Genomic DNA, 26,930 nt, shown 5'->3' with positions numbered 1-26,930 from the left:
GTGGTCATGTATGGATGTGAGAGTTAGACTGTGAAGAAGGCTGAGCACCAAAGAATTGGTGCTTTTTAACTGTGGTGTTGGAGAAGACTCTTGAGAGTCCCTTGGACTGCAAGGAGATCTAACCAGTCCATTCTGAAGGGCATCAGCCCTGGGATTACTTTGGAAGGAATGATGCTAAAGCTGAAACTCCAGTATTTTGGCCACCTCATGCAAAGAGTTGACTCATTGGTAAAGACTCTGATGCTGGGAGGGATTGGGAGCAGAAGGAGAAGGGGACGACAGAGGATGAGATGGCTGGATGGCATCACTGACTCGATGGACATGAGTCTGAGTGAACCCTGGGAGTTGGTGATGGATAGGGAGGCCTGGCGTGCTGCGATTCATGGGGTCGCAAAGAGTCAGACACGACTGAGCGAATGATCTGATCTGATCTGAATGTGGGAAAACTACTTTTATTATTAGCCAAGGTGTTTGGTATGATCTTATAATAGAGGATATCTAAGACTACAGCTTTTCATTATGTGTACCACATTCTTCTGAAAATCACTGCCATAACTGTCCTTGAAAATGGAGACTTAAACCTACAGTGTGACTGTGTGGATCAAAATAAACTGTGGGAAATTCTGAAAGACATGGGAATACCAGATCACCTGACCTGCCTCTTGAGACATCTGTATGCATGCAGGTCAGGAAGCAATAGTTAGAACTGGACATGGAACAACAGACTGGTTCCAAATAGGAAAAGGTGAACATCAAGGCTGTGTATTGTCACCCTGTTTATTTAACGTATATGCAGAGTACATCATGAGAAACTCTGGACTGGAAGAAACACAGGCTGGAATCAAGATTGCTGGGAGAAATAACAATAACCTCAGATATGCAGATGACACCACCCTTATGGCAGAAAGTGCAGAGGAACTAAAAAGCCTCTTGATGAAAGTGAAAGTGGAGAGTGAAAAAGTTGGCTTAAAGCTCAACATTCAAAAAACGAGGATCATGGCATCCGGTCCCATCACTTCATGGGAAATAGATGGGGAAACAATGGAAACAGTGTCAGACTTTATTTTTCTAGGCTCTGATGACTGCAGCCACGAAATTAAAAGACGCTTACTCCTTGGAAGGAAAGTTATGTCCAACCTAGATAGCATATTCAAAAGCACAGACGTTACTTTGCCAACAAAGGTCCACCTAGTCAAGGCTATGGTTTTTCCTGTGGTCATGTATGGATGTGAGAGTTGGACTGTGAAGAAAGCTGAGTGCCAAAGAATTGATGCTTTTGAACTGTGGTGTTGGAGAAGACTCTTGAGAGTCCATTGGACTGCAAGGAGATCCAACCAGTCCATTCTGAAGGAGATCAGCCCTGGGATTTCTTTGGAAGGAATGGTGCTAAAGCTGAAACTCCAGTACTTTGGCCACCTCATTCGAAGAGTTGACTCATTGGAAAAGACTCTGATGCTGGGAGGGATTGGGGGCAAGAGGAGAAGGGGACGACAGAGGATGAGATGGCTGGATGGCATCACTGACTCGATGGACTTGAGTCTGAGTGTTGGACAGTTGGTGATGGACAGGGAGGCCTGGCATGCTGCAATTCATGGGGTTGCAAAGAGTTATACACGACTGAGTGACTGACCTGAACTGAATCCAGTCTTAAGGGAGGGCAGCTGCGACCAGTGCACTAAGCATGGGCAGTTGCAACTGGTGCACTAAGCATGGCCAAGAGGAGCTACCCCACGTCCGAGGTCAGGGGCAGAAGCTGGGAGGACCCCATGCCCAAAGGGCGGTGGCCAAGAGGACCCCACATCCGAGGTCAGGGGTAGTGGCCTAGAGTGCCAGGCTGCAATGGCACAGGAACGGCCGAGAAGAGCTACCCAAGTCCGAGGTCAGGGGCAGAGGCCGAAAGGAGCTACCCTGAGTCTGAGGTCAGGGGTGGCGGCTGGGAGGAGCTACAACACGTCCCCACGCCCAAGACCAGGGGCGGCAGCCGGGAGGAGCTACCCCATGTCTAAGGAGTGGTGGCTGCATGGGTATAGGAGGGCCTAGAGGAGCTATCCCTAGGTCAGGAAGGTCAGGAAGGGCAGCGGTGAGGAGATATCCCTCATCCAAGGTACGGAGCAGCGGCTGCGCTTTGCTGGAGCAGCCATGAAGAGATACCCTATGCCCAAGGTAAGAGAAACCCAAATAAGATGGTAGGTCTTGCAAGAGGGCATCAGAGGGCAGACACACTGAAACCATGCTCACAGAAAAGTAGTCAATCTAATCACACTAGGACCACAGTCTTGTCGAACTCAATGAAACTAAGCCATGCCCATGGGGCAACCCAAGATGGGCGAGACATGGTGGAGAGATCTGACAGAATATGGTCCACTGGAGAAGGGAATGGAAAACCACTTCAGTATTCTTGCCTTGAGAACCCCATGAACAGTATAAAAAGGCAAAATGATAGGATACTAAAAGAGAAACTCCCCAGGTCAGTAGGTGCCCAATATGCTACTGGAGATCAGTGGAGAAATAACTCCAGAAATAATGAAGGGATGGAGCCAAAGCAAAAAGAATACCCAGCTGTGGACGTGACTGGTGATAGAAGCAAGGTCTGATGCTGTAAGAGCAATATTGCATAGGAATCTGGAATGTCAGGTCCATGAATCAAGGAAAATTGGAAGTGGTCAAACAGGAGATGGCAAGAGTGAACATTGACATTCTAGGAATCAGCAAACTCAGATGGACTGGAATGGGTGAATTTAACACGGATGACCATTATATCTACTACTGCGGGAAGGAATCCCTCAGAAGAAATGGAGTAGCCATCATGGTCAATTAAAGAGTGGGAAATGCAGTACTTGGATGCAATCTCAAAAACGACAGAATGATCTCTGTTCATGTGCAAGGCAAGCCATTCAATATCACAGTAATCCAAATCTATGCCCCAACCAGTAATGCTGAAGAAGCTGAAGTTGAACGGTCCTATGAAGACCTACAAGACCTTTTAGAACTAACACCCAAAAAAGATGTTCTTTTCATTATAGGGGGCTAGAATGCAAAAGTAGAAAGTCAAGAAACATTTGGAGTAACAGGCAAATTTGGCCTTGGAATACGAAATGAAGCAGGGCAAAGACTAATAAAGTTTTGCCAAGAAAATGAACTGGTCATAACAAACACCCTCTTCTAACAACACAAGAGAAGACTCTCACAGGGACATCACCAGATGGTCAACACCAAAGTCAGATTGATTATATTCCTTGCAGCCAGAGATGGAGAAGCTCTATACAGTCAACAAAAACAAGACCAGGAGCTGACTGTGGCTCAGATTATGAACTCCTTATTACCAAATTCAGACTTAAATTGAAGAAAGTAGGGAAAATCACTAAACCATTCAGGAATGACCTAAATCAAATCCCTTATGATTATACAGTGGAAGAAAGAAATAGATTTAAGGGCCTAGATCTGATAGATAGGGTGCCTGATGAACTATGGACTGAGGTCCATGACATTGTACAGGAGACAGGGATCAAGACATCCCCATGGAAAAGAAATGCAAAAAAGCAAAATGGCTGTCTGGGGAGGCCTTACACATAGCTGTGAAAAGAAGAGAAGTGAAAAGCAAAGAGAAAAGGAACGATATAAGCATCTGAATGCAGAGTTCCAAAGAATAGCAAGAAGAGATAAGAAAGCCTTCTTCAGTGATCAATGCAAAGAAATAGAGGACAACAACAGAATGGGAAAGACTAGAGATCTCTTCAAGAAAATTAGAGGTACCAAGGGAACATGTCATGCAAAGTTGGGCTTGATAAGGGACAGAAATGATATGGACCTAACAGAAGCAGAAGATATTAAGAATAGGAGGCAAGAACACACAGAATTACTGTACAAGAAATATCTTCAAGACCTAGATAATCACGATGGTATGATCACTCACCTAGAGCCAGACATCCTGGAATGTGAAGTCAAGTGGGCCTTAGAAAGCATCACTACAAACAAAGCTAGTGGAGGTGATGGAATTCCAGTGGAGCTATTTCAAATCCTGAAAAATGATGCTGTGAAAGTGCTGCACTCAATATGCCAGCAAATTTGGAAAACTCAGCAGTGGCCACAGGACTGGAAAAGGTCAGTTTTCATGCCAATGCCAAAGAAAGGCAATGTCAAAGAATGCTCAAACTACTGCACAATTGCACTCATCTCACATGCTAGTAAAGTAATGCTCAAAATTCTCCAAGCCAGGCTTCAGCAATATGTGAACCGTGAAATTCCTGATGTTCAAGCTGGTTTTCGAAAAGGCAGAGGAACCAGAAATCAAATTGCCAACATCTGCTGGATCATCGAAAAAGCAAGAGCGTTCCAGAAAAATATCTATTTCTGTGTTATTGACTATGCCAAAGCCTTTGACTGCGTGGATCACAATAAACTGTGGAAAATTCTGAAAGAGATGGGAATACCAGACCACCTGACCTGCATCTTGAGAAATCTGTATGCAGTTCAGGAAGTAACTGATAGAACTGGACATGGAACAACATACTGGTTCCAAATGGGAAAAGAAGTACTTCAAGGCTGTATATTGTCACCCTGCTTATTTAACTTATGTGCAGAGTACATCATGAGAAACTCTGGACTGGAAGAAACACAAGCTGGAATGAAGATTGCCGGGAAAAATATCAATAACCTCAGATATGCAGATGACACCACTCTTATGGCAGAAAGGGAAGAGGAACTAAAAAGCCTCTTGATGAAAGTGAAAGAGGAGAGTGAAAAAGTTGGCCTAAAGCTCAACATTCAGAAAACTACGATCATGGCATCTGGTCCCATCACTTCATGGGAAATAGATGAGGAAACAGTGGAAACAGTGTCAGACTTTATTTTTGGGGGCTCCAAAATCACTGCAGATGGTGATTGCAGCCATGAAAATAAAAGATGCTTAGTCCTTGGAAGGAAAGGTATGACCAGCCTAGACAGCATATTGAAAAGCAGAGACATTACTTTGCCAACAAAGGTCCGTCTAGTCAAGGCTATGGTTTTTCCTGTGGTCATGTATGGATGTGAGAGTTGGATTGTGAAGGCTGAGCGCCGAAGAATTGATGCTTTTGAACTGTGGTGTTGGAGAAGACTCTTGAGAGTCCCTTGGACTGCAAGGAGATCCAACCAGTCCATTGTGAAGGAGATCAGCCCTGGGATTTCTTTGGAAGGAATGATGCTAAAGCTGAAACTCCAGTACTTTGGCCACCTCATGCGAAGAGTTGACTCATTGGAAAAGACTCTGATGCTGGGAGGAATTGGGGGCTGGAGGAGAAGGGGCCAACAGAGGATGAGATGACTTGATGGCATCACTGATTCGATGGATGTGAGTCTGAGTGAACTCCAGGAGTTGGTGATGGGCGGGGAGGCCTGGTGTGCTGCGATTCATGGGGTCGCAAAGAGTCGGACACGACTGAGTGACTGAACAGAACTGAACTGAATACTCCATTGTGTATATGCACCACAGCTTTCTTATCCATTCATCTGCTGATGGACATTTAGGTTGCTTTCATGTCCTGGCTATTATAAACAGCAGTGCGATGAATATTGGGGTACACGTGTCTCCTTCAATTCTGGTTTCCTTGGTGTGTATGCCCAGCAGTGGTAATGCTGGGTCATAAGGCAGTTATATTTCCAGTTTATTAAGGAATCTCCACATTGTTCTCCCTAGTGTCTGTGCTAGTTTGCATTCCCACTGACAGTGTAAGAGGGTTCCCTTTTCTCCACACCCTGTCCAGCATTTATTACTTGTAGACTTTTGGATATCAGCCATTCTGACTGGCGTGAAATGGTACCTCATTGTGGTTTTGATTTGCCTTTCTCTGATAATGAGTGGTGTTTTGCATCTTTCATGTGTTTGTTAGCCATCTATATGTCTTTTTTGGAGAAATGTCTGTTTAGTTCTTTGGACCGTTTTTTGATTGGGCCATTTTTTTTCTGGAATTGAGCTGCAGAATTTGTTTGTGTATCTTTGAGATTAGTTGTTTGTCAGTTGCTTCATTTGCTATTATTTTCTCCCATTCTGAAAGCTGTCTTTTCACCTTGCCTATAGTTTCCTTTGTTGTGCAGAAGCTTTTAATTTTAACTAGGTCCCATTTGTTTATTTTTGCTGTAATTTCCAGTATTCTGGGAGGTGGGTCGTAAAGGATCCTGCTGTGATGTATGTCGGAGAGTGTTTTGCCCAAGTTCTTCTCTAAGGGTTTTATAGTTTCTGGTCTTATGTTTAAATCTTTAATCCATTTTGAGTTTATTTTTGTGTATGGTTTAGAAAGTGTTCTAGTTTCATTCTTTTACAAGTGGTTGATCAGTTTTCCCAGCACCACTTGTTAAAGAGATTGTTTTTCTCTCCATTATATATTCTTGCCTCCTTTGTCAAAGATAAGGTGTCCATAGGTGCGTGGATTTATCTCTGGGTTTTCTATTTCATTCCATTGATCTATATTTCTGTCTTTGTGCCAGTACCATAGTGTCTTGATGACTTCGGCTTTGTAGTAGAGCCTGAAGTCAGGCAGGTTGATTCCTCCATTTCCATTCTTCTTTCTTAAGATTGATTTGGCTTTTTGAGTTTTTTTGTATTTCCATACAAATTGTGAAATTATTTGTTCTAACTCTGTGTAAAATACTGTTGGTATTTTTATCTTGATAGGGATTGCATTGAATCTATAGATTGCTTTGGGTAGTATACTCACTTTCACTATATTGATTCTTCTGATCCATGAACACGGTATATTTCTCCATTTATTAGTGTCCTCTTTGATATCTTTCACCAGTGTTTTATAGTTTTCTATATATAGGTCTTTAATTTTCCTACCTTTGAATCAAAAATGTCTGGAAATTCCATTTCTTTGATGGGGTACCATAGGTTTATTAAGAATAATTACTTCTCAAATTAAATATGGCATCCTAATTAATTTCTCCTCTTTCCCTGAAGTGATGAGTTGCATTATTCATTAAAAAAATACATTTAAGAACTAAGATAATTTGTATTATTATTTTTTAATTTGGTTGAATCAGTGATACAGAAAGATGAGTTTATAGGAGGATTTTTGCCTATGCAGTAGGTTGGAACCCAGCCCTCTTTTTGTTCAAAGGTGAACCTGTGTGTCTATATACACTTCTTTGCCCAAAAGGTTGATTTTTTCCCCCCATACCACGCATCCTGGGCTTTCCTGGTGACTCAGAAGGTAAGAAACTGCCTGCAATACAGGAGACCCAGGTTTGATCCCTGGGTCAGGAAAATCCCATGGAGAAGGAAATGACTACTTTCTTGCCTGGTGAATTCCACAGAGAGGGGAGCCTAGTGGGCTACAGTCCACAGGGTCCCAAGGAATCAAACACGACTGGAAGCAAATAGCATGCACACATATTGGATGACATATTTTAATATTTTCATTGAATTATTTCATTACTTCCTTTTGAAAACTTCCAATGATTCTTATAAATATGACTCTTCCCATTGCTCTAAATAAAATAACTCAATTTTTTTCTAAATTTCATCATAAACACTAAGGGGGAAGCAGATAAACTATAACTCTTATATATCCCCTATATATTCAGTACAAAGGCATTTCTTCAACTTCATTATCATAAATTACTCATAAGACAACTTGAGTCTACCTGTTCATGGTATTCAAGGTAAGCACCAGCATGCTAACCTTGGTGCAGCAATGTTTCTGCACCAACATACATGTCCTGAAAAGCTCTCCTGGGTAGCTGGAAAGGATATCTGTGAAGTCATCCTTTAATACTGTTACCTGACAAAAAGATAAATAATGCTACAATCAGAAGGGTTATCTTCAAATATAAGAATAAATGTCAAAATTAAGATCAATATAGTCATAGCTGTGGTTTTTCCAGTAGTTATGTATGGATGTGAGATTTGGACCATAAAGAAGGCTGAGCACTGAATTGATGCTTTTGAACTGTGGGGCTGGAGAAGACTCTTGAGAGTCCCTTGGGCAGCAAGGAGGTCAAACCAGTCAATCCTGAAGGAAATCAACCCTGAATATTCATTGGAAAGACTGGTGCTGAAGCTCCAATACTTTGGCCATCTGATGTAAAGAGCCAACACATTGGAAAAGTATCTGATGCTTGGAAAGGTTGAAGGCAAAAGAATAAGGGGGCAACAGAGGATGAGATGGTCAATGCACACATTGTTACTCTTTTTCAGTCACCCAGTAGTGTCTGACTCTTTGCAAAACTCTTTGCAACCCCATGTGCTGCAGCACGTGAGGCCTCTCTGTCCTTCATCATCTTCCAAAGTTTGCCCAAGTTCATGTCCATTGCATTGGTGATGCCATCTAGCCATCCCATCCTCTGACATCCTCTTCTCCTTCTGCCCTCAATCTTTCCCAGCATCAGGGATTTTTCCATTGAGTCGGCTGTTCACATCAGATGAACAAAATACTGCAGTTTCAACTTCAGCATCAGTCCTTCCAATGAATATTCAGGGTTGATTTCCCTTAAGATTGACTGATCTGATCTCCTTGCTGTCCAAGGGTCTCTCAGGAGTCTTCACCAGCACCACTGTTTGAAGGCATCAATTCTTCAGCACTCAACCTTCTTTACAGTCCAACTTTCACAACTATACATGACCACTGGGAAGAACATAGCCTTGACTATCAATGGACATTTGTTGGCAGAGTAATTAATGTCTTTGCTTTTAGCACACTGTCTAGATTTGTCAAAGCTTTCTTGCCAAGAAGCAAATGTCTTCTGATTTCATGGCTTCAGTCACCATCAACAGTGATTTTAGAGCCTAAGAAGAGGAAATCTGTCATCACTTCCACTCCCCCCCCCCCCGCCCCTGCCATTTGCCATGAAGTAATGGGACCAGATGTCACGATCTTAGTTTTTTTTTTTTTTAATATTTAGTTTTAAGCCAGCTCTTTCACCCTCATCAAGAGGCTCTTTATTTCCTCTTCACTTTCTGCCATTAGAGTGGTATCATCCACATATCTGAGATTGTTGATGTTTCTCCCACCTGTCTTGATTTCAGTTTGTAACTCATCTAGCCCAACTTTTCTCATGATGTACTCAGTGTATAGGTTAAACAAACAAGGTGACAGCAGACAGCTCTGTTGTACTCCTTTCTCAATCTTGAACCAAACAGTTTTTCTATTCAGGGTTCTAACTATTGCTTCTTGACCCACATACAGGTTTTTCAGGAGACAGGTAAGATGGCCTGGTATTCCCATCTCTTTGAGAGCTTTCCACACTTTATTATGATCCACATGGTCAAAGACATAATTAATGAAACATAGGTAGGTGTTTTTTTTGGAATTCCCTATCTTTCTCTCTGATCCAGTGAATGTTGGAAATTTGATCTCCAGTTCCTCTTCCTTGTGTAAATCCAGCTTGGCCATCTGGAAGTTCTTGCTTCACATAATGCCAAAGCCTATCATGAAAGATTTTAAGCATGACCTTACTAGCATGCGAGATGAGTGAAGTTGTTTGATGGTTAGTATATTATTTAGTATTACCCATTTTGAGAATTGGAATGAGGATTGACCTCTTAAAGGATGATACCATCAAGGTGTTGCATTCAATATGTCAGCAAATCTGGAAGACAAAGCAGTGGCCACAGGACTAGAAAAGGTCAATCCTCAATGGACATGAGTCTGAGCAAACTCAGGGAGATAGTGAAGGATAGGGAAGCCGGGCATGCTCCAGTTCATAGGGTAGCAAAGAGTTAGACATGACTTAGTGACTGAAAAAAACAAAAACAAAGAGGAGCAGAGTATATTCACTGATGTCAATTCTGTTTGTTCTGGTTATTTAATCAACAATTTCCTCAGTTATTGCAGCATAACAAGCCAATCTAAAATAAAATGATTTATCATCATGTCTTTATTATTGAATGGGGCAGTCAGGTGGGGAGTGGTACCGAGCCCTGCCTGGCACCTGATAAATCTATATTCAGTTGTGAGTCTCTACATTGTGTTTCTAAGGCTCATCCACGAATCTGCCTGTGACTCTCGTGCCCTTTTCCCTCAAACATATTTATACTCATCTTACTCCATGTTTATAACTAAGTTACCCATTTACAGAAAGTAAATGAGCTTTTAAATGTGAATATTCTTAATTTAAGGTCACTGTTGCTATGTCCATATATGTTATTGTTTAATGGCTGTCATGTCTCCAACTCTGTGACCCCATGGGTTGTATCCCACCAGGCTCCTCTTTCTATGGAATTTCGCAGGCAAGAACACTGGAGTTGGCTGCCATTTCCTTCTCCAGGGGATCTTCTCAACTCAGGGATCAAACTCAGGTCTCCTGCATCAGCAGACAGATTCTTATAAACACACGCACAAAAATAAATAAATAAATAAAACCCCCCTAAATAAAAGGAATCTTTCAAAAGAAAAATGGAACAGTAGGAATCAGACTTCCTGACTTCAGACTATACTTCAAAGCTAAAGTACCAAAACAGTATGGTATCGGGACAAAAATATAAGTGTTCATCAATGCAACAGAATAGAAAGCTCTCAGAATTAAGCCCACTTACCTAAGATCAACCAATCTATGACAAAGGAAGAAAAACTAAACCATAAGCATAGTCTCTTCAATAAGTGATGCTGGGAAAACTGAACAGCTTCATGAACAAGAATGAAATTAGAACATTCTCTCTAACAGCATACAGAAAATAAAGTGGATTAAAAACCTAAATATAAGACCAGATACTATAAGCTCTTAGACGAAAACATAGGCAGGACTTTCACTTAATCGCAGCAGTATCTTTTTGGATCTCTGTCCTAGAGTAATAGAAATGAAAATAAAAATAAAGAAATGGTACTTAATTAAGTTTAAATGCTTTTGCACAGTGAAGGAAACCATAAGCAAAGCAAGCAAAAATTTTTTCCTAAAGATGTGACCAGTAAGAGTTAATTTCCTGAATATATCAAACATCTCATGCAGCTCAATATATATTAAAAAAAATTCCAATTAAAAATTAGCAGAAGATCTACATATTTCTCAAAAGACACAGATGTCTAAAAGGCATATGAAAAGATAATCAAAATCACTATTGTGTGCTGTGCTGTCACTTCAGTCATGTATGACTCTCTGCGACCTTTTGGACTTTAGTCCCCCAAGCTCCTCTCCAGGCAAGAATACTGGAGTGGGTTGCCATTTTCTTCTCCAGGGGATCTTCTCAACCCAGGGATCAAACCCACATCTCTGGGTTCTGTAATAATCTATAAGGGAAGAGAATTTGAAGGAATATATATACATATACATATACATATATATATATACACACACACAAACACACTTGTGTGTGTGTGTGTATGAATTATTGTGCTGAATACCTAAAACAAAAATGGTAGTGTAATTCAACTATACTTCAATAAAAATAAATTAATAATTGTCAATGATTTTTAAAAATTTACAAAGATGTTTACCATTTTATCTTTTAAAAATATCCTACTATTGTACATGGTATTTACTGTTGCAAATTGTGGGTTTATTCCCTTAGCTCATTAAATCTGAGATATCATTCCTTTCTCTTTTGAATACATTGACTTTTTCTGCTTTGATTGTAATTCTGGGCATTATGGGGATTTAGCAGTTGGACTGCTGCCAGAATTGATTAATCTTTTCCCTTTTCAGGTCTCTGAGGGTCTACTTGAGCTCACTAGATACTTTTTTTTGCCTTTTATGGCCATTTTCCTCTATCACTGTTTCTTTAACCAATTTTTAAAGTTTCTTTAATTACAAAACACAAAATTATCATATTAAAAGGGAGACATATTTACATATGCATTAAATGATATTTGTGTGTGTGTGTGTGTGTGTGTACCATTTTTATGCTCAGTTCTCAGTCATGTCCAACTCTTTGTGACCTCAAGGACTGTAGCCCACCAGGCTCCTCTTTCCAAGGAAATTTCCAGGCAAGAAGAATACTGGAGTGAGTTGCCATTTCCTTCTCCCAGGGATCTTCTGGACCAAGGGATCAAACCTGTGTCTCTTGTGTCTCCTGCACTGGTAGGCAGATTTTTTTTTTTTTTTTTTTCACCACTGTGCCACCTGGGAAACCTCAGGAAATGATAAGGGATAGAATTTGGGTACTATATCTATATATTATATAGATACAATATACTGTTGAAGTAAATCCCATTATGTTTCCTTCTCTGTCTGATTTATAGGCAGATTTCCCCTTTGCCATTTCCTACTTTCTCATTTTTTTTTTCTCAGACTTGATGCACAATATTTAAAATTCCCATTTATTTTAGGGGCTTTTGAGAAACCTATATGCAGGTGAGGAAGCAACAGTTAGAACTCGACATGGAACAACAGACTGGTTCCAAATAGGAAAAGGAGTACATCAAGGCTGAATATTGTCACCCTGCCTATTTAACTTCTATGCAGAGTACATCATGAGAAACGCTGGGCTGGAAGAAGCACAAGCTGGAATCAAGATTGCCAGCAGAAATATCAATAACCTCAGATATGCAGATGACACCACCTAATGGTAGAAAGTGAAGAGGAACTAAAAAGCCTCTTGATGAAAGTGAAAGTGGAGAGTGAAAAAGTTGGCTTAAAGCTCAACATTCAGAAAACTACGATCATGGCATTTGGTCCCATCACTTCATGGGAAATAGATGGGAAAACAGTGAAAACAGTGACAGACTTTATTTTTGGGGGGCTCCAAAATCACTGAAGATGGTGATTGCAGCCATGAAATTAAAAGACGCTTGCTCCTTAGAAGAAAAGTTATGACCAACAGAGATAGCATACTGAAAAGCAGAGATATTACTTTGCCAACAAATGTCTGTCTAGTCAAGGCTATGGTTTTTCCAGTGCTCATGTATGGATGTGAGAGTTGGACTGTGCAGAAAGCTGAGTGCTGAAGAATTGATGCTTTTGAACTGTGGTGTTGGAGAAGACTCTTGAGAGTCCCTTGGACTGCAAGGAGATCCAACTAGTCCATTCTGAAGGAGATCAGCCCTGGGTGTTCTTTGGAAGGAATGATGCTAAAGCTGAAACTCCAGTACTTTGGCCACCTCATGCGAAGAGTTGACTCATTGGTAAAGACTCTGATGCTGGGAGGGATTGAGGGCAGGAGGAAAAGGGGATGTCAGAGAATGAGATGGCTGGATGTCATCACTGACTCGATGGACGTGAGTCTGATTGAACTCTGGGAGTTGGTGATGGACAGGGAGGCCTGACATGCTGCGATTCATGGGGTCGCAAATAGTCGGACATGACTGAGCGAGTGAACTGAACTGAACATATATTTCTAAAGAATAACTTCTTCTCAAGTGACAGACATTATTCCAAGTAATTTTTATTTTGTATTACTGAAAGAATAGTCACAAGTTACATTATTCATATGGAAAAACACTACACCTAATAGCTGGGGCAAGACATAAAGTTTTGTGATAGAGGAAAGCTGATACCACTGTTTTCACTTCTGTGTACATCGTCCCTATGTTAATCACTGTCTTAACTGCCCTTCTTAAAAATGGAGTACTTAAGTTATTTTTTTTTTACATTGGTGGTTATTCAGTTTTATTCTTCATTTTAGTATGTTCTCTCATTCATTTGTGTTCACAGTGCCTACCCTAGTCAGTGGGACAATGATTATCAACTATGTGACTCCAAGTGCAGTCTACAACAGGAGTCACCTGTTGTAAAACAACTTATGCAAATGGTTACTAGAGGGCCTAGTCAGGGTCCAAATTCAAATAGATTCACTTAGTATTACCTTTGAATCAGGGAAAATGTTAAAAATGATAAAATTTTAATTTACATTTTATATTTCTGAGCAAAATATATCATTTTTCATTTTCTATATCTGTTCATTGAAGTATGGGTTTTGGTGTCTATGGGAACAAATCTTATTTCAGTAGGGTGAAGGATTGGCTGGTTTACACTTTACAAAAACTGTTAACACTTTTTAAATTGAAGTATCTACTTGTATCTGTTTGCAAACTTCCAGTGCTGCATAGAAATGACTCTTTCTACTGCTTTAAACAAAATATATCCTCTTTTCAATTTTTTAATAACCATGAATAGGAAGTGGGCCTCCCTGGTGGCTCAGACAGTAAAGAATCTGCCTGTAATGTGGGAGACCTGGGTTGATCCCTGGTTCGGGAAGTTCACCTGGAGGAGGAAATGGAAACCCACTCCTGTATTCTTGCCTGGAGAATTCCGTGAACAGAGGAGGCTGGTGGGCTACAGTCCGTGGGGTCATGAAGAGTCAGACATGACTGAGCACCTACATAATCATATGTAATATCCATTTATCCTCATGATCAAAGAATGACTCATTAGAGAGCTTCAATTTATGTCTGTACATGTGACTCAGGTCAGCATTTTGTACAGAGAGGCACATGTCCTTTTGACTTCTTATGATTTCCTGGAGGGAACTTCCACAGAGTCTCTCATAAACACAATTATCTGTATTTAACCACGAATTTTATCTTCAAATATCAATAAAAATACTTAGAATGATATAAAACAAATTATTATAATTTCCTGGTTTTTCCAGAAGTTTTCACTTTTGTCTCAGGTTCAAAGGATTTGTTAACAAAATAAGCCACTCATTATACCCAAGTAAATATTACCAATATTTATTAGAGAATTATCTAGCTTACTTTTAATATATTAACATTAAAAGAAAAGTAGAAACAGCAGTGGATGCATCCAGACTCAAACAGCACTGAGAAGTCCCGTGACACAGCTCATCTGGAGTCCCCATCGAAAAGGTTTCCAGGCAGTGTGTCCTATCTATAGGTGAGACTTCAAAGATTGCAGTTTGGGGTTCCCAGATATAATCCCAGGACTCAAACTAATATCATCATTAGTGTGTGAGCAAATTGCACCTCTGATTTCATGTTTATGCTGTTGGTTTTGTCATGTGAAACTTGAAAAGTGGTTAAGCCTGGGGCCTGTTGGCCAGACCATCTCCAGGCGCTCAACAGTCTCAAGATTCCTCCCCCATCTCATCTAAGGTGCTGCAAGTCTTGCACTCACAGTAAGCAGTCATTCACAGTCACCCATATTCAGGTCAGTGTCCAGGCAGGTTAGAAGCAAGGTCAGAGGCCTGCTCTGTTTTGCCCCTGAAGCCTAAACAAGTCTATTTAATTTATCTAACATTCCTCAGTTCTGTTAGCTTTTATTGGTTGGCTCTTACTGCATAAGAAGCTAACTTAAAAACACTTATATTATGATAGTTCTAAAACAACTCTATTAGTTCTATTGGTTGGCTCTTACTGCATAAGAAGCTAACTTAAAAACACTTATTTTATGATAGTTCCATTACCAATCCAGTGATTGTTTGGTGAGATTTTTCCAACCTCTTCTGGGCTGCCCATAGATCTAATTCAGCTGTCATTTGTTTCTGAAGCTTATGCATGATGTTGCATCTGTACTCTTCTCCTTTCTTCAACCAGTATATGATGTTTACTCCATTTATATATGTATGTTAACCCTTTATGGGAGAAATAGTTTACAAATTTAAATTGGCTTAATTTCACTATTTCTCTATCAATATATAACACTTTTCTTTCTTCATAGTTATGTTAGGAAACCTCCCACTCTGGCTAGGCACCACAGTAACCATTGGCATGAGTTGTTTTAAGACAGGAGGTCCTGGGAAGGAACATGGAACTAATAAGCCGTCATGAACCGGAAGAGTTTGGGGAAGGTCAAAAGGAGACACTACATATCTGACCACCTCCCAGAATCCTCACTAGCATCCATCTTGGCTGAATAAGGCGGGCATCACCCAGAAGGACTCTGAGTGAGAATGATTGTCTAAAGACAACCCAGAAACTAATCCCATCACCATAAAACCAGAGAGCCAGTGGCACAGCAGTTCTCCTAGGTTCCCTTACCCTAGTACTCTCCACCTGGCCACCCTTTCCCAATAAAATCTCCTTGGACAATTCATTTCTGAGTGTTAGACAATAGTCCAGTTTCAGGGGCCCTGGAAGGGGTCCCCCTTCCTGCAACAGTTATAAGGTGACTCTTCTAGCAGTGTCTGGAGTGAATCAGCTATATATAGATATGACCTGACTCATGAACACTAAAATTTTAATTTTAATTAATTTACAAGAGTACAATCATATTCAGTAATCTTCACATAATGTAACAGTGAAAAAAAAAATAAAAACACTGACTCTCTGTGCTTGAAAAAAAAATGTACAATCTGCCAAATTAAAGGATTCTTACAAAACTGATAATACATAATATATGGATTCATTTGTATGCAACTGAAGAAGATACTGAATAAGTTTGAACTGCTTTCTCAAATAATTGTTAAAATGTAATCCACCTGGGAATAAGACCCTTATTTCTGAAGGCAGTATGGGATAATACAACTTAATTCAGATGAAAGTTGTGAAATACATGAAATGGTGGATATATTTTGAGTCCAAAGAAAACCTTCAGGAGTAAGGAGTGTGTATATATACATGTATGTGCATTCGTGAACATCCCTCTTTCAACTAAACAGACTCACACATTGTTGTAGGAAGCAGGGGCACCCCTCCAGCTCCCCAAGAGTGGGCTCTTGTCTAAGACTTGGAAAAGAATTGTCTAAGGAGACACGTGCTGACAAAGTAAGAGACTTTACTGGAAGAAGGCACCCGGGCAGAGAGCAGCAGGCTAAGAGAACCTAGGAGGACTGCTCTGCCACTTGGTTCACAGTCTCAGGTTTTATGGTAATGGGATTAATTTCTGGGTTGTCTTTGGCCAATCATTCTGACTCAGAATCCTTCCTGCTGGTGCACGCATCACTTAGCCAGGATGGATGCTAGCGAGAGGGATTCTGGGAGGTGGACAGACTTGTGGCATCTCCTTATGACTTTTCCTGAACTCTTCCAATTGGTGGTGGATTATTAATTCCGTATTCCTTACCAGGACCTCCTGTTGTAAAACAAGTCATGCAAATGGTTACTAGAGAGCCTGGCCAGGGTGGGCTGTTTCAGTCAGTATGCTTCCTCTGACACTGTGTCTTGAAATGAGTCTTATTGGGTTTAAATCAAAACATCTGGAGGGCTTGGATCTTTCAGGATGTTCCAGGTGAGGAATAATTCTTTCTCCTATTCCAATTTTCAGGGACCACCTGCATTCCATATATCCTGGAATGATATATATTCTTATATCCTTCCTCCATCTTCAAAGCCAGCAGCATAACATCTTCACATGTTTCTCTGACTCCAGTTCTTCCTCTCATTCACACTTAGAGGGTCATTGTCCTTACACTAGTCCAAAGTGAAAATTCAGGCTAATTTTTATATCTTAAAATACATTCGGTTCAGTTCAGTCACTCAGTAGTGTCTGACTCTTTGTGACCCCATGAATCGCAGCATGGCAGGCCTCTCTGTCCATTCACCAACTCCCGGAGTTCATTCAGACTCACATCCATCGAGTCAGTGATGCCATCCAGCCATCTCATCCTCTGTCGTCCCCTTCTCATCCTGCCCCCAAACCCTCCCAGCATCAGAGTCTTTTCCAATGAGTCAACTCTTCGCATGAGGTGGCCAAAGTACTGGAGTTTCAGCTTTAGCATCATTCCTTCCAAAGAAATCCCAGGGCTGATCTCCTTCACAATGGACTGGTTGGATCTCCTTGCAGTCCAAGGGACTCTCAAGAGTCTTCTCCAACACCACAGTTCAAAAGCATCAATTCTTTGGCGCTCAGCCTTCTTCACAGTCTAACTCTCACATCCATACATGACCACAGGAAAAACCATAACCTTGACTAGATGGACCTTTGTTGGCAAAGTAATGTCTCTGCTTTTGAATATGCTGTCTCGATTGGTAATAACTTTTCTTCCAAGGAGTAAGCGTCTTTTAATTTCATGGCTGCAATCACCATCTGTCATGATTTTGGAGCCCAAAAAAATTAAGTCTGACACTGTTTCCACTGTTTCCTCATCTATTTCCCATGAAGTGATGGGACCAGATGCCATGATCGTAGTTTTCTGAATGTTGAGCTTTAAGCCAACTTTTTCACTCTCCACTTTCAATTTCATCAAGAGACTACTAGTTCCTCTTCACTTTCTGCCATAAGAGTGGTGTCATCTGCATATCTGAGGTTATTGATTTTTCTCCCAGCAATCCTGATCCAGCTTGTGCTTCTTCCAGCCCAGCGTTTCTCATGATGTACTCTGCATATAAGTTAAATAAGCAGGGTGATAATATACAGCTTTGACGTACTTCTTTTCGTATTTGGAACCAGTCTATTGTTCCATGCCCAATTCTAACTGTTGCTTCCTGACCGGCATATAGGTTTCTCAAGAGGCTGGTCAGGTGGTCTGGTATTCCCATCTCTTTCAGAATCTTCCAAAGTATATTGTGATCCACACAGTCAAAGGCTTTGCCATAGTCAATAATGCAGAAATATATATTTTTCTGGAACTCTGTTGCTTTTTCCATGATCCAGCAGATGTTCGCAATTTGACCTCTGGTTCCTCTGCCTTTTCTAAAACCAGTTTGAACATCTGGAGGTTCACAGTTCACTTATTGCTGAAGCCTAGCTTGGAGAATTTTGAGCATTATTTTATTAGCATGTGAGATGAGTGCAATTGTGCAGTAGTTTGAGCATTCTTTGGCATTACCTTTCTTTGGGATTGGAATGAAAACTGACCTTTTCCAGTCCTGTGGTCACTGCTGAGTTTTCCAAATTTGCTGGCATATTGAGTGCAGCACTTTCACAGCATCATCTTTCAGGATTTGAAAGACCTCAACTGGAATTCCATCACCTCCACTAGCTTTGTTCGTAGTGATGCTTCCTAAGGCCCACTTGACTTCACTTTCCAGGATGTCTGGCTCTAGGTGAGTGATCACACTATCGTGATTATCTGGGTCATGAAGATCTATTTTGTACAGTTCTTCTGTGTATTCTTGCCACCTCTTCTTAATATCTTCTGCTTCTGTTAGGTCCATACCATTTCTGTCCTTTATCAAGCCCATCTTTGCATGAAATGTCCCTTTGGTATCTCTAATTTTCTTGAAGAGATCTGTAGTCTTTCCCATTCTGTTGTTGTCCTCTATTTCTTTGCATTGGTCGCTCAGGAAGGCTTTCTTATCTCTTCTTGCTATTCTTTGGAACTCTGCATTCAGATGTTTATATCTTTCCTTTTCTCCTTTGCTTTTCATTTCTCTTCTCTTCACAGCTATTTATAAGTCCTCCCAAGACAGCCATTTTGCTTTTTTGCATTTCTTTTCCATAGGGATGGTCTTGATCCCTGTCTCCTGTACAATGTCACGAACCTCAGTCCATAGTTCATCAGGCACTCTATCTATCAGATCTAGTCCCTTAAATCCATTTCTCACTTCCACTGTATAATCATAAGGGATTTGATTTAGGTCATACCTGAATGGTCTAGTGCTTTTCCCTACTTTCTTCAATTTAAGTCTGAATTTGGTAATAAGGAGTTCATGGTCTGAGCCACAGTCAGCTCCTGGTCTTGTTTTTGCTGACTGTATAGAGCTTCTCCATCTTTGGCTGCAAAGGATATAATCAATTTGATTTTGGTGTTGACCATCTGGTGATGTCCAGGTGTAGAGTCTTCTCTTGTGTTGTTGGAAGAGAGTGTTTGCTATGACCTGTGCATTTTCTTGGCAAACTCTATTAGCTTTTGCCCTGCTTCATTCTGTATTCCAAGGCCAAATTTGCCTGTTACTCCAGGTGTTTCTTGACTTCCTACTTTTGCATTCCAGTTCCCTATAATGAAAAGGATATCTTTTTTGGGTGTTCCTTCTAAAAGGTCTTGTAGGTCTTCACAGAACCATTCAACTTCAGCTTCTTCAGAGTTACTGGTTTGGGCATAGACTTGCATTTCTGTGATATTGAATGGTTTGCCTTGGAAAAGAACAGAGATCACTAAGACACATTACTAGTAGCTATATTCCATCTACTGTCTTAATTATCCTGCTATGTAAACTAATATATTAGAAAGTTATTTGGTTTAGAATGTGATGTCTTTTGGAGTCCTTTATTTTCTCTATCACAAACTCTTCTTAATATGTATATTTTATTTATGATACTCAAGAGCTCTTATATTTAAAAGATCTGCCACATAATTCACTGCCACCTATAAAATGAGTGAATTTTTTTTTCAAAATTACATACATAAAAGAGCCTCTGTGGAGTAGACTAAAGCTATATACACTTGACCCTAACATAGGAGTGCTGCCTTGATGCCCAAACTGTCGTCCACAGACCAATACTTGCAGTTTCAATAACTAAGAGCTTATTTGAAATCCATTCCATGGGCCAATTAGAGTCCTCATGAAACAGATTTTGCATTTCAACCACAGACCTTGGTGATTTTTATGCAAAATGAACTTGTAGAAGTTCTGGTCCAAAATAACTTTTCTTACCTTCTTACTGTTGGTATTTGGGACAGTACAATTACTTTTATTGGACTCTATCTTGTAGTATATAAGAGATTAACAGAATCCCTTTGCTGCTGTTTAGTCGCTCAGTTATGTCTGAATCTTTGCAACCCCATGGACTATAGCCCACTAGGATCCTCTGTCCATGAGATTTCCCAGAGTGAGCATCCCTTTAAACATTGCCAGATATTCCTAGGAGAAAAATCATCTATGGTTAAGAACCTCTGCCCAGAATCTGAAAACTGGAAGTATCTTCAAGGTTTCATCCCTCACTTGGTATGTGCCTTTAAGCAGAACATTAAATCCCTCTGAGTTCCATCTCTACAATGGAGAATGAAATTCATATAAGTTCTAACTCATAGAACAAAGTGTTTTAAAAATTAAATTTGACGGTCTCTATAGTATGTAGGTTAGTAGTGCATAAGAGTATCTATAAAGGTCTTCAATAGTTACAAATATTTTATAAAGAAGGATAAATGACAGCTCTTAACTTCTGATATAAGCAGGGAATCCGTATTGGAACTGCAAAACTTTCATGAAACCAATGATTATAATACCCAATACTTTTATTAAAGGAGTAAAATTATCCCCCTCTAGGATGAGTGGGAATAGTCACATTCAGATATTTCAGAGGTTGTGTTCCACCACAAATCAAAGCATTGAAGAACCAAGGTACCTGGTCAAGACAAACCTTCAATATTATACTTTTGAGAATATTTGAACTCAGGGATGTGATGAAGTGCTGGGAGTCAGAGCTTTGGAAGAAGGAGAGATAAAGGAGAAGGAGTGATGAAAACTGGATTCATCTAATGTAATGCAGTCTGCTAGGAATGGAGAAGCAATAAAAAATATTCATTATGTCCATATCAGCATCCCCAAGGGAAATCATGTACTTGGAGGTTGGAGTAACAAGAGGAAAACATGACTAATGAGCTGATATAGAAAGATGTAAATACCTCCTTGGCTATAGTCCCTCAGCTTGTGCAACTTTGGACAGAATGTGGTTGCTGCCTTTGCAGTCCTAAGTCTAGCTGGGTGATCAGTGCTTGATCCTCTTCCCTATTGTGTGGTTTGGGAACAAAACCTATCTCCATTGGCAATCATTTATGAAGGAATTTTGACTTCCACACCAAAAGCTTCTTCCCAGAGTCTCCATGCAGGTGAGTCTGAGAGCTTAATAGGCACTTCAGGAGAGGACCGGAGAGCAAGGAAGCCGTGAACTTGTCCCAGAGGTCACCTAAGAGCCAATACAGCATAGCCCAGAGGCCAGAGATCACTCAGGTTGTTTGCTGGCTTTCTTAATAATGCATTTATTTATGATGCTGACAAAGGAACATTGCATTTAGAAACTCAATTGCCAATGTTGACAATTAAAGTGTGCTAGTGGAAGCCCAGTGGAAGAAAGAATGGGAGCTATAAATTGCTTCCAATGAAAGTAGTTGTTGCTGTTCAGTCACTAAGTCTGGTCCAGCTCTTTGCCACCCCATGAACTTCAGCACGCCTGGCTTCTCTGTCCATTGCTATCTCCCCTAGTTTGGTCAAACTCATGTCCATTAAATTAGTGATGTCATCCAACTATCTCATCATCTGTCTCCCCCTTCTCCACAATTTTTCAGGGTCTTTTCCAAAAGGTGGCCAAAGTATGGGAGCTTTAGCTTCAGTATCAATGTTTCCAATGAATGTTCATAATACAATAAATTACAGGACTAGACAAATAGGTTATTACCTGAGAGGGATATCCAGTGAAATAAGGACATTTCTTTTTGTTTTAAGATGAGACATATTAGACTACATATGCTATGGTTTCTCACATCATACAGATATCACTGTTTCTGTCCTTGGGGAAAACAGAAAGGTATTTATGTTTATGATTTTTTTGTGGCACCAAAGAATGTAGCTGAAGTTGGAAGGCTGCCCAACTAAGAAAGCTTTTCTTCATCACATTGTCTCAGGGGCCATTTGAGCTTATTAGATATTTTTCCTTCATTTTTTCCCCCTCTCTATCCCTCTCCCATAACTTTTTTATTTCTTTAAAAACAGGGCAGAAAGTGGCCATAGCAAAAAGGAACCTCAAATCTATTCTTCTCTTGGAAGCTTATAAACTGGAATTTCTGGGTTTTCCACATTCTTTAGGAGAAAGCTAATCTGATCTGACCAGCTTGAATTGTCATCCCCAATGGCTTAAGGAGGGTGGTTCTGGGAGTGAAATTCATGATAGAAACACAGCCCAGGAGACCATGGTGTGTCTGCAAACCTGTGCCTGTGGAGTGAGAGAAGTTCCTAAAACAGAGGCACTTGGACTCGTGTATTTGTTTTTGTTACTCGCTAAATCATGTCTGACTCTTTTGCAACTCCATGCTCTGTAGCCTACCAGGCTCCTCTGTCCATGGGATTTCCCAGGCAAGAATGCTGGAACTGGTTACCATTTTTTTCTCCAGAGGAGCTTGCCAACCCAGAGATTGAGCCAGTGACTCCTACATTAGCAGGCAGATTCTTTACCATTTGAGCCACCAGGAAAGCCCATTCCCTGTGCCAGGCACACATTTTTTCTGATCCCTCTAGATCCTTCTCTCTCTTTCTTGAGCTGAAAGTGAAAGTGAAGTCTCTCAGTCATGTCTGACTCTTTGCGACCCCATGAACTGTAGCCTACCAGGCTCCTCAGACCATGGGATTTTCCAGGCAAGAGTACTGGAGTGGGTTGCCATTTCCTTCTCCAGGGGATCTGCCTCACCCAGGGATCAAACCCTGGTCTCCTGCATTATAGACAGATGCTTTGCCATCTGAGCCACCAGGGAAGATCCTTTCTTGAGCTATCTGTTCAATCATCATCTTGTTTGCTGGCCTTGCCTGAACACTCAGTACAGAAGAGCACCTCTTGCCTCTCCTTCCTTTATACCTGGTTTTATTTTCTTCATAGAATCTGCCATCAGTGGATATAGTCTATATATATTTATTTGAATATTATCTTTCATCTTTCTTGGAATGTGGGGGATTTGTTTCTCTGTATCTCTGTTTATTCCCAGTATGTGTTTGAAATATGTTGACTCTCAATATACACTTCTCAAAGTCATGAAAGAGTTTCTCATTAGAACTGTGCATATTGTGCTGACAAAAAAAAAAAAAGTTCCTTCATTTTTTCAAGTAAAATAAAAGACATGTTTTTCCTTTTCACCAAGAACTTTATTGGACAGCATATTCAATGTTTTGTTCCACTACTTTCTGCCATTTTCCAGGCAACTTCATAATTCCATCTTCCTAAAATGTTAAACCTTTTTGAACAGAGAATTGCCCCAGGTGCTTTTTGCAGTCTTCCAGGGAAGGGAAAAAAATTTTTTTTCTCCATAAAGAGAATTTTGTAAAGACTGAAATGAATGGAAATTTGAAGGTACAATGATGGTGAATATGGTGGATGACTCAGAACTTCCTAGCCAAGAAGTAACAATTTTTTCCTGTTCATCAAAGAAATAAGCAGTCTTGTGGTTTCCTGATGGAAGATTATGCATTTTCTGCTCACTAATTCTGGATGTTATTCATCAAGTGCTGCCTTCAGCTGGTCTAATTGGGAGCAGTACTTGTTGGAATTAATCTTTTGATTTTTGAGAAGGACCTCACAATAGAGGACTCCCTTCCAATCCCACCATATACACAGCATCACCTTCTTTGATGGTTGGTGGTGGGTTAATTTTGCTTGGCCCATGAGCTCTTCCATTCCACATTATTGTGCAGTACTCTTTCCATTGCCCATCACATATTGTTTCAAAAGTAGAATGTTTTCATTAAATTTAAGTAGAGTCACATGTGGAAATGTGGTCAAAAAGGATTTTATTTCTTTCTTTCTTTCTTTTTTTTTCTTTTTTTTTTTTTTGCTTAACTTATGTGATAAGGGCTTCCGTTGTTGCACAGTTGATAAAGAATCTGCTTCTATGTGGGAGAACTGGGTTTGATCCCTGGGTTGAGAAGACCCACTGGAGTTGGGAAAGGCCACTCACTCTAGTATTCTGGCCTGGAGAATTCCATGGACTGTATAGCCCATGGGGTCACAAATAGTTGGACACAGCTGAACAACTTTGACTTATGTGACAAGCAACCTAGATGCCCATCAGCAGATGAATGGATAAGAAAGCTGTGGTACATATACACAATGGAGTATTACTCAGCCATTAAAAAGAATACATTTGAATCAGTTCTAATGAGGTGGATGAAACTGGAGTCTATTATACAGAGTGAAGTAAGCCAGAAGGAAAAACACCAATACAGTATACTAATGCATATATATGGAATTTAGAAAGATGGTAACAATAACCCTGTGAACGAGACAGAAAAAGAGACAGTGATGTATAGAACAGTCTTATGGACTCTGTGGGAGAGGGAGAGGGTGGGAAGATTTGGGAGAATGGCATTGAAACATGTAAAATATCATGTATGAAACGAGATGCCAGTCCAGGTTCGATGCACGATACTGGATGCTTGGGGCTAGTGCACTGGGACAACCCAGAGGGATGGTATGGGGAAGGAGGAGGGTTCAGGATGGGGAACACATGTATACCTGTGGTAGATTCATTTTGACATTTGGCAAAACTAATACAATTATGCAAAGTTTAAAAATTAAATAAAAATTTTTAAAAAAGTTAAAAACAGAAAAAAAAACCATCAAAGTGATTAACAAAACCAAGCTAATGATTGTAAACACTTGATTTGGATATTTTGAGTTTATTAACTCTCTCCTTCTTGGTGTAATGTTGGCTATTCTCAGTGAACATCTTGATTTTATTGTTATCATGTTTAACTGGTATTCTTGTCCAAGGTGCATTGTACACCGAGAAATCTCCAGCATGAAACTTTGTAAACCTCTTTTGACACGCTTGATCAGTCACATCATCTTTTCCATACATTTCACAAATTTTTTTTGTCATTTTTTTTTTTACCTTTTGTCATTGTGTTTTTACCATTCTTGAAATAATAAAGAATAGAATTCTGAGAATGTTGTGTTTCTCTTCCATTTTCAATATTAAAATAGCTATACAAAAATTCACCAATTTTTATGTTTTTTAATGCATGCCAGTATGGTATCTGTCACGATATAATCAAACACAATTGTTTCAAATGACGTTAAAGACAAGTGAGTGCTACTATATCCATCTTACAGGAGAAAAACAATGAGCAAATCTTTTGGCCCACCCAATACATGAACTCTTTAAAAATATACTGTGAATAGGACAAAATTTTTTAATAACAGGTGAAATGGGGTATGCCCTCAAGGAGAATTTATCTGTATATACCATCTTAACATCAATTTCTTGCCAGCAAAATAGAAATTAAAGTAGTTCAGTTATGTAAATTATGCCTGTTAAAGTGAAAATTATTCTTAGTATTTTCTTTTTCCCAATAGTCACTTCCACCACATGGAACCAAGGAACAATACAAAATTTTCAAAACTTCTTCTTCTGGGACTTTCAGAGGAAATAGAACTGCAATCCCTCATATCTGGACTTTTCCTCTCCATGTACCTGATCACTGTGTTTGGAAACCTGCTCATTATCCTGGCTGTCAGCTCAGGCTCCCACCTCCACACCCCCATGTACTTCTTCCTCTCCAACCTGTCATTTGTAGACATCTGCTTCATCTCCACCACCATCCCAAAGATGCTATGGAACATCCAGATGCAGAGCCAAGTCATAACCTATGAAGGCTGCATCACCCAGATGTGTTTTTACATTCTCTTTGGAGCATTAGATGACTTTCTCCTGGCTGTGATGGCCTATGATCGCTACGTGGCCATCTGCCACCCTTTGCACTACACAGTCATCATGAACCTATGGCTCTGTGGATGTCTGGTTCTGGTGTCCTGGGTAATAAGTGCAACGTACTCATTGTTACACAGCTTAATGGTGTTGCATTTGTCCTTCTGCTCAGACTTGGAAATACACCACTTTTTCTGTGAAACCAAACAGCTTGTCCAACTTGCCTGTTATGACACTTTCCTCAATAACACAACGCTGTGTTTTGGAGCTGTGATTATGGGTGGTGGTCCCCTGACTGGTATTCTTTACTCTTACTCAAAGATAGTGTCCTCTATCTGTGGAATCTCATCAGCCCATGGAAAGTATAAAGCATTTTCAACCTGTGTGTCTCATCTCTCCATTGTCTCCTTATTTTATTTTTCTGGCTTAGGAGTGTACCTTAGCTCTGCTGCTACCCACAGCTCCCACTCAAGTGCAACAGGCTCGGTGATGTACACTGTGGTCACACCCATGCTGAACCCCTTTATCTACAGTTTGAGAAATAAAGACATAAAGAGGGCTCTGAAAAGATTATTTGGGATGGAAACTTTTATAAAAGGGCCATTTTCTCTTCGGCTGAAGAAATGTCCATGATACCCTGGCTGAAAGCCTCAGAGCCAAGTATTTTGACTCTTTGATTGTTTTGTGATTATAGCAATTGTTTCTTCAATTGACTGCTTGGCATTTACTTTTCTTTGATTTCAACTTCTCTATACTTCTGTTCTCTGTCATGTATAGTTTTTATTTTGTCACTTTTTGAGTCGCCAAAATTGACTTGAAAATGTGAAATATA

At 40.2% G+C, this 26,930-nt stretch overlaps 2 protein-coding genes across 2 annotated transcripts in view; one reads left to right on the top strand and one right to left on the bottom strand.

The window, feature by feature from the left end:
- LOC139184054 (adhesion G protein-coupled receptor E2-like) overlaps nt 1-26,930 on the bottom strand; it is a 1,114,856-nt gene that overhangs the window by 375,405 nt on the left and 712,521 nt on the right. The gene's annotated exons all lie outside the window — the stretch shown is intronic.
- LOC139183857 (olfactory receptor 7A17-like) lies at nt 25,760-26,731 on the top strand. The gene has a single exon (XM_070792160.1). It carries the CDS (start codon nt 25,760-25,762, stop codon nt 26,729-26,731), a length of 972 nt encoding a protein of 323 aa, XP_070648261.1.

The sequence above is a fragment of the Bos indicus genome, chromosome 7 (assembly GCF_029378745.1).
Source record: "Bos indicus isolate NIAB-ARS_2022 breed Sahiwal x Tharparkar chromosome 7, NIAB-ARS_B.indTharparkar_mat_pri_1.0, whole genome shotgun sequence".
In the NCBI taxonomy this organism is placed as follows: Eukaryota; Metazoa; Chordata; class Mammalia; order Artiodactyla; family Bovidae; genus Bos; species Bos indicus.
The sequence above is the reverse complement of the archived record's forward strand: the minus strand, read 5'-3'. Positions and strand labels throughout refer to the sequence as shown.